Source organism: Nelusetta ayraudi, unplaced genomic scaffold, assembly GCF_046127955.1.
Source record: "Nelusetta ayraudi isolate G7.1 ecotype Tasmania unplaced genomic scaffold, CSIRO-AGI_Nayr_v1 ptg000109l, whole genome shotgun sequence".
Lineage (NCBI taxonomy): Eukaryota > Metazoa > Chordata > Actinopteri > Tetraodontiformes > Monacanthidae > Nelusetta > Nelusetta ayraudi.
Window position 1 is genome coordinate 217,188 of NW_027466159.1, and position 11,905 is coordinate 229,092.

The 11,905-nt window shown below is 42.7% G+C and overlaps 2 protein-coding genes across 2 annotated transcripts; both read right to left on the reverse strand.

Annotated features, from left to right (window-relative positions):
* Nucleotides 1-486: 486 nt before the first annotated feature.
* On the reverse strand, nucleotides 487-3,435 carry commd1 (copper metabolism (Murr1) domain containing 1). Its single transcript, XM_076048895.1, has 3 exons — nucleotides 3,229-3,435; nucleotides 1,728-2,018; nucleotides 487-1,441 (listed from the first exon to the last, which is right to left on the reverse strand). Exons 1-3 carry the CDS (start codon nucleotides 3,400-3,402, stop codon nucleotides 1,334-1,336), a joined length of 573 nt encoding a protein of 190 aa, XP_075905010.1. The 5' UTR covers nucleotides 3,403-3,435; the 3' UTR covers nucleotides 487-1,333.
* A 345-nt stretch (nucleotides 3,436-3,780) lies between these two features.
* LOC142903369 (uncharacterized) lies at nucleotides 3,781-5,800 on the reverse strand. The gene is made up of 4 exons (XM_076048941.1): nucleotides 5,581-5,800; nucleotides 5,280-5,395; nucleotides 4,770-4,802; nucleotides 3,781-4,639 (listed from the first exon to the last, which is right to left on the reverse strand). The coding sequence occupies exons 1-4, from the start codon at nucleotides 5,656-5,658 to the stop codon at nucleotides 3,955-3,957; spliced, it is 912 nt and encodes a 303-aa protein (XP_075905056.1). The 5' UTR covers nucleotides 5,659-5,800; the 3' UTR covers nucleotides 3,781-3,954.
* Nucleotides 5,801-11,905: the final 6,105 nt, after the last annotated feature.

Below are 11,905 nucleotides of genomic sequence, written 5' to 3' on the forward strand. Positions count from 1 at the left end.
TCCCATCGGGACCGCAGCGTCCGCCTTCTGAAGACCTAGGCCCGCGTTTGAGGTAAGTAGAGTCCGCGTGAACGCACGCGGTTCCGCCGCCGTGACGTCATGAGAGGCAGGCTCGGGGCGCGAGCGCCGGCGGCTGTAAACAACAGGTGCAAAGTCACGGCCGGGTACCGCCCCGGTGTTGCGCGCGCAGCGGCTCCTCCTTCGGACGGAGTGGAAACACAAAGCCCCACACAACTACAACTACTACTACTACCGATGATGATGATGATGATGATGATGATGATATAATTGTTATTTATAAGCAATTAAAAGTCTGTTATTAGTGTCAGACTAATAACATTTGCAGATTAACTTTTTAAAATTTCTATGTATTTGTATTTGCTTGCGCCGTGGATAAACAAATGTATTTTACTCCTCTGCATCTGGTATGTACAGAAAATTTGACAAGTCCGCTTAGTCCGTTTCGGCTCTTGAAAGTACAAAATCTTCAGATTGATTCTTTATTTGTACAGATTTGTACAGACTGATGAAAGGTCGGGTACCAGATCATCCCTGGTACAATTATCAATAAATGTGAGGCCAGAGAAGACTCAAGTCCTAATTCATGAAGACATTGGGAAAATATAATACTAATAATAGGAATAGTTTGGGCCAATTAGTAGTCCTGAAACACATTTTGAATTTATCCCTGTAGCCTCAAACAGTCTCAACCAGGTTCTTCATCACACAGTCACTCCCTGCTGCAATTTCAGGGTTTTACTTCATCCTCTCATTTCTGCGTGCTGTCATTAACATGGCAGAGAAACCAGAGCGAAAAGCAGAAAATCTGGGAACATGTTTCAAAACAGATTTGCACCGTGCAACTTTCCAGGACAGCATTCATCTTTTTTTTACAGGTGATTCTCTAAAATGTGTAAACCAGAGTTGCAGTAACATGTCATTCTTTTTTTTTTTTTTTTTTAATTATTATTATTGTCAAAGTTTTTCATGCTCAAACGGAGCTGATCTGAGATACTTTAGAGGCACATTTTTACCCACATTCAACTTTCTGTTCAGTCTAGACAAAGAGTCTTTTTTTCCTGCTTTTTCAAAATCCACAGCATCTTCTCACAGCAACTTTCATCCAATAAGAAGATGAGGATCCTTAGAACGACGGCACGGTGGTCAGTCTCCTGCAGGAACACACGTGGTAATCGGAATGTGTTGGAATGTCAAGTCAGCTGATGATGGATGCACTTCCTGCCCGGAATCCGACCGCAGGTGCAGCAGCAGCAGCAGCAGCCACCGCTCGTGGTCTGCTCTGTCAGAGGAGACGCCGGACATTGCGGACGCTCTACGAGCGGTGAACAATGCCGTCGATGCTCTTCTGGATGTCGCCCATCTTCCTCAGCACGTCGCCGATTTTCTCTTCGTCCAGCTCCACGCAAACAAACTCTGAGCCCTGAGGACGGCGACGTGGATCAGCGACAGGTCAGATTTTTAAACTCTAGGCCGTGTGTTAAGAAAGTAAAAGTAAAAGGAACAGAATAGAAGCCACTTCATTGTCAGTACACCGTCAAGTAATTGAAATGAAATGCTCAGACCAATTCAGTGAGGACTGATAGAAGACAAGGACTCACATTTCAGGAAACAGGAAAAAATGTGTTTTTTTTTTGTTTTTTTTAAAAAATAGGAAATCTTAAGAGCAAAACTTTTACCCACTGAACTGAAGGAGCTGTCGGTCTCACCTGTCCGGCTCTGCCCAGCTCCAGCTCCACCAGAGCCACTGGTCCGCCGTGCGCAGGGCTCCCCCTGCTGGCCCCAGTCTGAAGGTCCACTCTCCAGGAGAGGCCTCTGAGGCCGGGCTCCCAGCGGCTCTGGGCCACCAGGCTCTCCCTCACGCGAGCTCGCTGGCTCCTCCAGAAGCGTGAGAGGGCGGCGGTCTGCTCGGCACTCACCCCGCCGCTGCCTTGCCGCCGAGCCTGCGCGGTCAGAAAGGCCTCCAGCTGAGCGTGGTCCATGTCCGCCGCGGCGATAGACTGTGTGAGGACGAGAGGCACCGCAAGGGCTGAGTTTTGTTTTGGCCAAAAGTACAAACGGCAATCAAAGTTGCATCGCGGAAACTAATTTCAGATCTTTACATTTCATCCTGGACTCCAATCGGAGCAACGTGGCACTATAAAATATCAATAATAAACACCTCTGCATGTCCACGAGGAAGCATATTTAGCCCTCTGTTTACAGCCTCCTGTCAAAAGGCTGCACTTTAGCTTCTTGCTGAAGCTCTGTTGATCCTTACACGTGTCTGGAAAAGAACAATAACAGGGTGGTCTCAGAGGCCGGAGCCAATACATGGCTGGGAGAGGTCTCACTGCCCTTTGTGACATCATGAGCTGACTGTCCAGAAGGTTTAGGAACCAGTTGAAAAAGATTGGACTTTTTCCCAATAACCTGGAGTTCACTGACAGGATGGAGACTAAAAATTGTCGGATAACCTTGATGAAGAATCTTGCACTTTGTTTTGTTATTGACTCTAATAGAGCTTCAATCATGGGTGACTTTGTCGCCAACCTTTATCCCAATTTTACACTGAGGGTTTGAACTACAACAACTTTGATTTGTGCCAGTGTTACCGGTGTTCAAGGTAAAACAAAGACTCTTACGGGTCTAGACACAAAGTATCACTGTGACTCAGTCTAACAACTGTTAGTCAACTTTCACTGGTGGAACCAACTTCTCTTGGTAATCACACTCTAATAGTTCACACAACCTTCGGTGTGCAGTCAAGAAGAACTTTACAAAATGTGGTCATCATTTTTGGAATCGTTCTCACATCAAGAATACACTTTTTTTGCTGACTGGTGTGACGCATAATTCTGCATTCACACAACAACTCATTCCCTGACCAGTGTTCTAACTACCAACAAACGAATTAATTACTTATGACAACATGACACAAACTGGCCCTGGAGACTATCCGCAGTGAGTTGTGCAGTTAATCAGTTGCTAAACAAAAAACTTGTGTTCTGTCGAACACAACATTTGAATTGCAAATACAGCATGTGTGTGCATAAATGTTTACTAAGTGTAATCTGTTAAAAAAAAAATAAAAAAAAAATAATAATAATAATAAAAAATAAATAAACGTGTGGACCGTCCGCGGTTTTGAAGTACACAGGTTTGTTTTCACGAGACGGGAGCAGAGTGCAGTCCACCCTGTCGGCCGGCAGGGTGTCGGCGCTTCGGTACCTTCAGGAGGCCGCTCATCCGGTCGTACAGAGTCCGGAAGTCGCCCGTCGACAGCTCGGGGAAGAGCTGCTCCCTCAGCAGCTCCTCGGTGATTTCAGCCTTGTCGAAGAAAACCTTCTGGGCGATTCCGCTCAGCAGCCCGCTCAGGGCACGCGCCGCTTCCGCCTCCGCCATGATCCCGCTCCCCAACGACCGCCAGGGGCTTGTCGAGAGCGTCACGTGACATAGTGCGCCGCGCATCACGTGAAATTGGAGAAGCGGCGCGGCATTTTGGGAGATGTAGTGCTTTAAAAAAAAGAAGAAGTTTTTTTTTGTTTTGAATGGCGTTTCCTTGTATGAGGAAACACTGTAATGTTAAATTTTATCCCGACTAAGGCAACCCAGGCACCGTGCACAGTGAACACTGTGGGTATCACTGAAATCAAAAATCCATTAAAGCAAGAGAGATTTAAATCAAATATGATGGAAAGGAAATGTGTTTTTCATTGTTTGTTTTTCTACTGGAGTACACAGACACGTGAACACAGGATTGATGCTCAGCCACGTTTTAATCAGAAGCAATCACAAGGTTAAATCTTCAAACTGACATCAGTGAATTTGCTGCAAATTGAACTTTGTCAAACTTTTAAACATAAAATATAACTTCACTCTTGCACTATAATTGGTTAATAACTGTTGCTCTTATGTCGGACAAGGAGATGCTTCCCTCCGTTTGACATGAGGTTGTTACTCCTTTGAGTAACAGGGGCGGGCAACCGCTCCAGAGCTGGAACAGTTGATGCACTGCATTTTACCCTTGTCTTTGAAGCAGCGGAATATGTTGTTTAGGCCAACAGAATTGCCCAGTCGCTTCAAGGCTCCCTGCCGCTGCTTGTCAGGGATTTGTGTACCATTCCGGGGCACGAAGATATTTGAAAAGACGACTGCGTAGTTCTTCCACTTCTTAATGGATTTGATGGACTGGAGGATGCTCCAGTGATGTGTTTTGTTCGTACATCGTTTGTCACACGGGGAGGCAAGAACATAAAAAACCAGCAAATCGTTGCTTCCTTTGCTATGGTTCGATACCAGAGTGCGAATGTTCTGTAGAGTGCGAAACTCTGCGTGATCGGCCGTGCCGTTTGGGATAGTATTTTGAGGGCACTTACTCTTCACCTCAGCCCAGGTCCGAGGAGTGGAACTACACTTCTTCAGAAAGGAGGGCCATTGCATCCGTTCACCAGGACACTGCCCCAGGACATTCGGCCACCTCAGAACGGTGGCTGCCACCACTCTCTTTCCGACATACACGTCACACTTCAGGATTTTGTCCCTCACGGTCTCGGAGTTGTCCGTCACTGTGTTGACGTCATATAGGCCTGTTTTTGTGTCATGCGAGACGCTGACCACCAGGCTGAACATCGGCCACCGTCTGTCCACGAAAACAAGTTGGCAGAGTGATGTCCAAAACTTGACAAACAACACTAGAAGCTGCAATTTTTTGATAATTTTACAACTTCCTTAATATTATTTGAAAAAAAAAAAAAAAAGTGTTTACTTACACTGAACCATTGATTTTGTAGCTCGGTGTGTACCTGCCAAATAAAACAGATGTGGATGATGTTTATTGTTTCTGTCACTTCTGTTCAATCAGTCAGTTCTTAAAGTTCATCATTTGGAACAGACCGACTCAGACATTCACACAATATCAAACTGAGCTTAGTCTATTAGACAATATTGATATCATTTTTGTCATTTTGAGCCTTAATAATAATAATAATAATAACAATAATAATAATAATAATAATAATAATAATAATAATAATAATAATAATAATAATGATAATTCCACTGACTCATGGAGAAGATTTGCCACAGTGCTCCACACAAATCCTCAATGGGGATATTAGGTCCAGTAAAAAAAAACAAAGCTTTCAACATATCATCTTTTTAAGAATGTTTCCCGTTCAGCTATTTAAAACTGATAAAATGCGCACTATCTCCTCCAAATGGAGAGCAATCACCAGGAGGAAAAATTGGTTAATGTATGACTTTCTTTATTTCAGACTCACCTGTTCAGCAGGTCAGTCACGACATGAGTCAACTGGCCGTTTTCCACAGCCGGCATACCACCAGCTGGCGGCAGCAGGACACTGAGACTCACTGCCGTCCAGTAGAGGATAAACATCTAGACCAAAAGGTATCACAAAATAAAAGTTTGAGCATCAGAAACTGGACACTCTGCCATCAATGATCAGTAAATATACAATACGCAACAAAAAAGTACCAAATGGAAAAACTTTGTTCCATATTAAATTAATTTCAGTCAGTTTGATTGTTTTTCTTCCCTGAAAAGTCCAGAAGTTGTCTTACCTTCGCTAGAAGGTTGTTTGCCGTTGCAACAGGCCGGAAACAACTGTGACAAAGTACTTGAAGATTAAGTTGAGGCATCTGGACTGGTTCTGCTTTCTTGAAGATGTTGCACCTCTCATTCAACAGGCTTCTTCAGTTCTAAGAAATTGGTTGGCGAGTCCCACTTATACTACCAAGGTGGAGCAAAACACTCGGAGGTGGTCCTAATAGGTGTTTACCCATCCTATTCGCAAAGGGTTTTGTTACACTGATAGAGTGAAACCCATGTATGGTCATTGTAGGGTAAATGATATAAAATATATATTTCATGTGTCATGTCTGCGGCTGTGCAACCAGTGGACATAGGTGACAGTTCCAGGAAAATTCTGCGTGCAAAGAATCAGCCAAAAAGTGTGGGGGATGTGGTTCATTTGCGTAACTACATTTTGAGACTTTAAATGTCTGTGTGTCACTACATTTAAAGTCTTGAATGACGTCTTACAATTTCAAAAAGAAGCTTAACCATAAACAAAACTGACCAATATACACATAACCAGCTGTATAATTTTAGCTTTCAAACAGTTGCAAGGTTTGAAATGCGTTATATATATATATACGTTGTAAAAAGAAATTTGTGTGAATTCTGATGTAGCAGCTAGTGTAGACTGCATAACAAGAAGTGTGATTAACAGGTCAGCTGAGTGCACAACCAGAGGGCACGGGTGTTAGTTCCTGGAAGACTATGTGTGATAACAACATCTGCCTTTTCCGTGCAGCAGCAGCTTACACGAACCTAAGGTATAAAAACCGTTTGAACTTAGGGAAGAGCAGACAACTTTTCAGGCTTTGTTGGTTAAATACATGGGACTCTCCATCATGTGCAACCAGAGCGCAGAGGTGACAGTTCCTGGAAAATTCTGTGTGCTAAAAATCATGTGTGTCAACAATGATGACTTGGTCAAATAAGAATCTTAACAGAAAAGCAAAATTATTTCCTTTATTCAAACTTCTCTGTAGTCGCAAAAGTTCCACTACTTATACAACTAAAAAATCTTATAAAAACGCAACAACTCTCATCTTAAAATATAACTTCATTACATAATTCAAGAGTGTATTGCCACACTGCCCTCTAGTAAATTAAGTGTGAAGCAGCTTGCAAAAAACATATAATTGGTTCTTTTCAGCTGAAGATGATGCCTCAACACAGCTGACTCAACACAACCTTCAGGAAATGAAGGGAAATTCAAACAACCTCTTATCTTTCCATTGCTCATGACCATGCAACACTAGTCATTGAACACGTCAGACACATCTGATTATCACAGAAACAAATACCAAGGCATCTAAACACACACACACAGGACTATTTTTGACCAAGGTCCACTGTAAAAACAAAAACAGGTTGCGTTGACTCTGAAACTGATGTAATAAAGTTAAAATCTGCTCAGTCAAAATTTCAAATCAGCAACTTCAACAGCCCCAACACACTTCTGGTGTTGAGGCCTTTGTGATGTCACCGTCACCTGACCACACACCCAGCCAGGTATTGGCCCTGCCCCCTGAGACCACCCTGTCTTTTCATCCTTCCAAACGTGAAAGATCCAACAAAGCAGGAGGCTTTAAACATGAGGGTTTTTATTTATTTTTATTTTGTTTTTTGTTTTTTGATAATTACTTGTGGGAATGTACAAAATAAGACCTTTCATTTTGTACTTGTGTGGCCCTGCGATGAACTGGCGACTTGTCCAGGGTGTCCCCTGCCTTCGCCCTAAGACGGCTGGGATAGGCTCCAGCAGACCCCCGTGACCCTGACCTCGGGACTAAGCGGGTATGGAAAATGGATGGATTTTGTACTTGCTTAATCCCAACTTCAATTCGACGTGACGTCACTCACATTATCTGCCTCTGTTGTCTTTTCTTTCTTTCTTTCTTTCTTTCTTTTTTTTTTACTGATATTTACATTATCCTCAATTGTGAAAGGCTTGATCACTGCGCTCAGCGGCTATTTGCGTCCTCAAAATCTTATTAAGGGACTAGACCGAGAGAGGCGCACGCGCACGCACGTGCGCGTGCGTGCGTGCGCGTGTGTGTGTGTGTGTGAAGTTGTCACGGCGGTGGCAGTGAGTCAGAGAGTCCCGGTGAAACGCGGAACAACAAGCCGTGCCGGTCTCACGTCTCACCGGGTCGCCGCATTGCTTCTGCCCGCCAGCCTGTCTCGCTTCCTCCTCCTCCTCCTCCCCTCTCCGTGGGTGTTCACCTGTCTGCCGCCCATCCCTCTTCTTCTGCCGGCACAGCGCCGCCATTCCTGCCTCGGAAGGAAGCTCTTCGGTTGGTGACAGACGGTGAACCACTGGCGGGACCATGCTGACTCTGCTGACCTCCATGTACCTGGTGGTCCGGGCCGTTTCCTCCCAGGTGAGTTGAAGTTCAGCACGGACGCTCGACCACTGCCTGCATCGCCTCGAGCAACCGACTGGTCCGTAAACGCAGCATCTACGCTGGATGTAACCAGTTAGTATTTTCAAGGTTTTGGTCGATTTTTTTTTTTTCTTTTTCTACTTTGCTTGCGTGACGTGTTTGTTGACGTGTTTTATTCACCTTGTGCGGATGGACAGTTGAAACACTAAAACTAACGCGTGCGTGTTTAAACTCGGGCCTCTTTCACTCCACCACCTGAGCTGTGAACATGGCGGCCGGAGCTCGGAACCACCTCCGTGTAGGTGAAGGAATTCGGAGATCTCGTCATCAAATTAATTCCGTGAGACTCTTTTCTTCTTGGCACATCCAGAAAGTCATTCAGCGCATTAGTGAAGGGGTCAGAGTAAAAAGCTCACATCCCTCCGGAAATTTCAAAATAAAAGCAGAAAATGTGATTATCAATGACCACAGTTCTGAGTGTTGAAAAAAAACAACCAACCAAGATCAATCTTTATCTTAATTAAGATTAAGTTTCATATAGCAACAGATAATTACATCTAGGCAGTTTGTTAATCTTGCAACAAACATTGACCACTTAAAAATGCACATCCCTCTATACTCCATTGCAAAACATGGCATATAATTAGTGAAATGAACAGATACGTAGTTATATTTTCTTGAATGAACAAAACACTGTCCGTCCATCACAGTTAGTTTAAAAAATGTACTGACTTAATTACTTATGGCTATTACTATATTGGAGCTTAGGCCATCGACAAGAGTTTTCAAAGCATCTCCAAGCATTTTTTATTTATTTATTTTTTTAAACATGTCTATACAAACTTTGAAATGTGAAAGTGGAAAAAAAATGCACAACCAATACACAAACACAAGATCATATACACTAAAAAGCGAAAATCATGTATTTTGAAAGGTTGCGATGGGGCTTCCGGTTGTGCTCCTTATCTCACCGCTAGCTTGTTTTTGGGTATCAGCACCGTGGTCAGCTCCTGCCAGCAGCTCCGGTCTGGACTGCTGCCTGCAAAGCACTGAACCCTTAAAAGTGATCCAAAATGGCTGCCGGTGTCCTTGATAGGCGGGAAGTTTACCTCAACTGTCCGAAACCAAAGCTGTCCAGGCTCTCTGCAGGAACAGCTCCTCTTTCTCCAGTCAGGGAGTGGCTGCCTGACAAGATGTCATGCGTACATCAGCGGTGCAGGAAATAATGTTTGTCAGCAGTCATCAATACAGAACTAAATTTGTGGAGTTTAAATCTCGTGCGTAATGTCTGAACTCCCTGCCGACGTGCTATATAAACACACTCTGATCCGACGGCTCAGCCTTGTCAAGATTTACCTGCGGCAGACACAACAGCCCTGACGAGCCACGGCGTGAACCCTGCAACTTGGTGCAGTCAGCGGAAGGACATCTCCGCCACCGCCCTCCTATCCTCGAGCATGATACCAAACACTAACTAACACTGGATGAGAAAATGTAGGAGACCTGAAAAGTTTATTGTTTGAAAAGCTTCTGCACATATAGACCCAGCACAAATCAATGATGGGTATGATGACATGATGACATGAGAAAGTAAGGGATCAACTACAAGAGAATTACTACTTGTCCAAACATATCTGTTCGATTTTGGTAGGCTTCAAGAAGTATTTTGGGGTTGTTGTTGTTGTTTTTTTTTTGTCTCTCTCTCTCAGGCTTTCATCCAGAGAGACTTTGACAACTGGGGTTAGATGTTATTCATTCATGAATCCATTCTCCAGCAACCTGTACTGCACTCAGTGTTGCAGGACTGGAGCACGTCCCAGAGGTCTGGCTTAGAAGGCTGGGTTTCCAGTTCAGCACAGGGCCAACCCACAGAGGCATACAACGATACATATGCACATCCATACCTGTGGAGGAACAAATCTGATGTTCTGAAAGAGAATATTTTAAACCCAACACATGACAATGTAAGCCTTGTGGCCGATACTGTAGTTTCAGCAACGACAGCGGCAGCAACAACGATGAAGTGTTTGTGAAACATATACAAAACATTACTTCCTTCTTGTTTATCTAATGGAGTTAATCTCCTAAATTGTAGTTACAAATAGTTGAACGATGTTGAAAGTCAGGAAGGATTCCAGAGAGCTTCATGGAATATGTTATTTTGAAATGCTCTTCATCCCCAAACATGCTAGGTTTTGGGAAATTGAATGATTTTGGGGATACTGAAAGGCCAGTGTTGCATTTGCACGCTGCAGAATAGACATTTTTGTTCACCCTCACAGTTTTGTTTGTTTGTTTGTTTGTTTTGTGGTTAGAGGGTGTGGATGGATTTCTCAGTCACAAATTGATCCAGATCCGAGGCCTGACTTGAAATGGCTCAGAAAAGGTTACTGTAACCCAGCTTCCGTTTACTTTTCGTTGCCCTAGCGACACGAGAAATCTCGCGACAATTACGATTCTCGCGTTCTCGGTTAGCGAGATTAAATTTGGCGCACCGGTGTTTACGGCGTTAACGCTGGGCGCGTTTCATTTGAGATATTATAAAATCTCTCGGTTCGTGATCGCTTCTAAATGTTGTGCTCTCAACCTGCAGATGCCACTCGTACGAGCGACAACGCGAACGACTCGCAATGATTGAGTTGTGTGAAAGGAATCGGTAAATGCCATGTGTGCTATCCGTAGCCTTATAAATGCGTTCGTCTGTAATAGTCGCGATTTACAGACTTCATGAACGTCACGTTATTGGTTGCAACTAGATTTAACCGTGTCTCGTTTTTTTTTTTTTTGTTTTTTTTTAGATTGCAAGGTTGTAATACAATTTTGATTTCAATTATTTCAAATGTATTAATTCTCTGCATTTAGTAATTGTCATTATGGGACTTATTTTTGGAAGTGGATACACATAAGTTTTTATCCAGGCCAGGTGTTTTCCTTTGGGCCTGTTTAGTGAGTTTATTTCGGTCGGTTTTCAATATCGTACCTGCATTGTAAATTAAACAAAACAATAATTATAATAATATACATCGACCAAAAAGGTGTAGGCTGAAGGCTTTGCTTATTCTGCCCACCCCTCTTGCATTAATAAAGTAGGAGAAAGACGAGATGAAAAAGAAGTAAGATAAATAATAGTAATAATGATAATTTGCAACATTAACAGTAGCACAACAACAACAGTCGTACTACTGGTAATGGTACTTGTGTTCATAATTTTTGTTGTATTTACTAATGATATTTCTAAATATTGCTTTGAACATGTGGAGTGTTTTACATGGTTTAATTTCTATTTTTAAATCATTCCACTAGTTTACATAATTTACTGTTATACTTCTTTGTTTTACATTTCTTTTTGAAACATGCAAACCCCTCTGATATGGTACTGACTAACTCCGACCTTAAACAACTTCTGGATTTTTTTCTGGAAGCAGATTTTTTTTTTTTTTTTTTTTTTTTTAAACATAATCAGTGCAGTTTTGAGGTCTACCAAATCACTGAATTTGAGGGCCCGTGATTTTATGAATAATGAGTGTGTATGTTTTTTTTTCTCTATTAATTATTCTTATGGCTCTCTTCTGTAACATAAAATTTGGTTTGTGATAACTGTTGAAGGTGGACCAGACCGTCCATCTATAAAGACTAAGGACTGAACCTCAAGTGCACTCTGTACATATTGTTTGTTGTATCCAGGTGCAAATCACAAGATACATGGGTAATGGTTACACTTTACAAACCTTTGTCTGTGAACGATTGAGTACTGCTTCCTTTCCTCTGCCGGATCTAGATCTATTTAGAATTTCTTCCATTATTTTATAGTATTTCATAACTTACACTTATCCATCAAACTCACACACGTTACAGTGCACTCTTTTTTTAATCTGTATCTCCCCCTAATTTATAGACATTTATTTACATATGAAATGTCTGTCTGTCT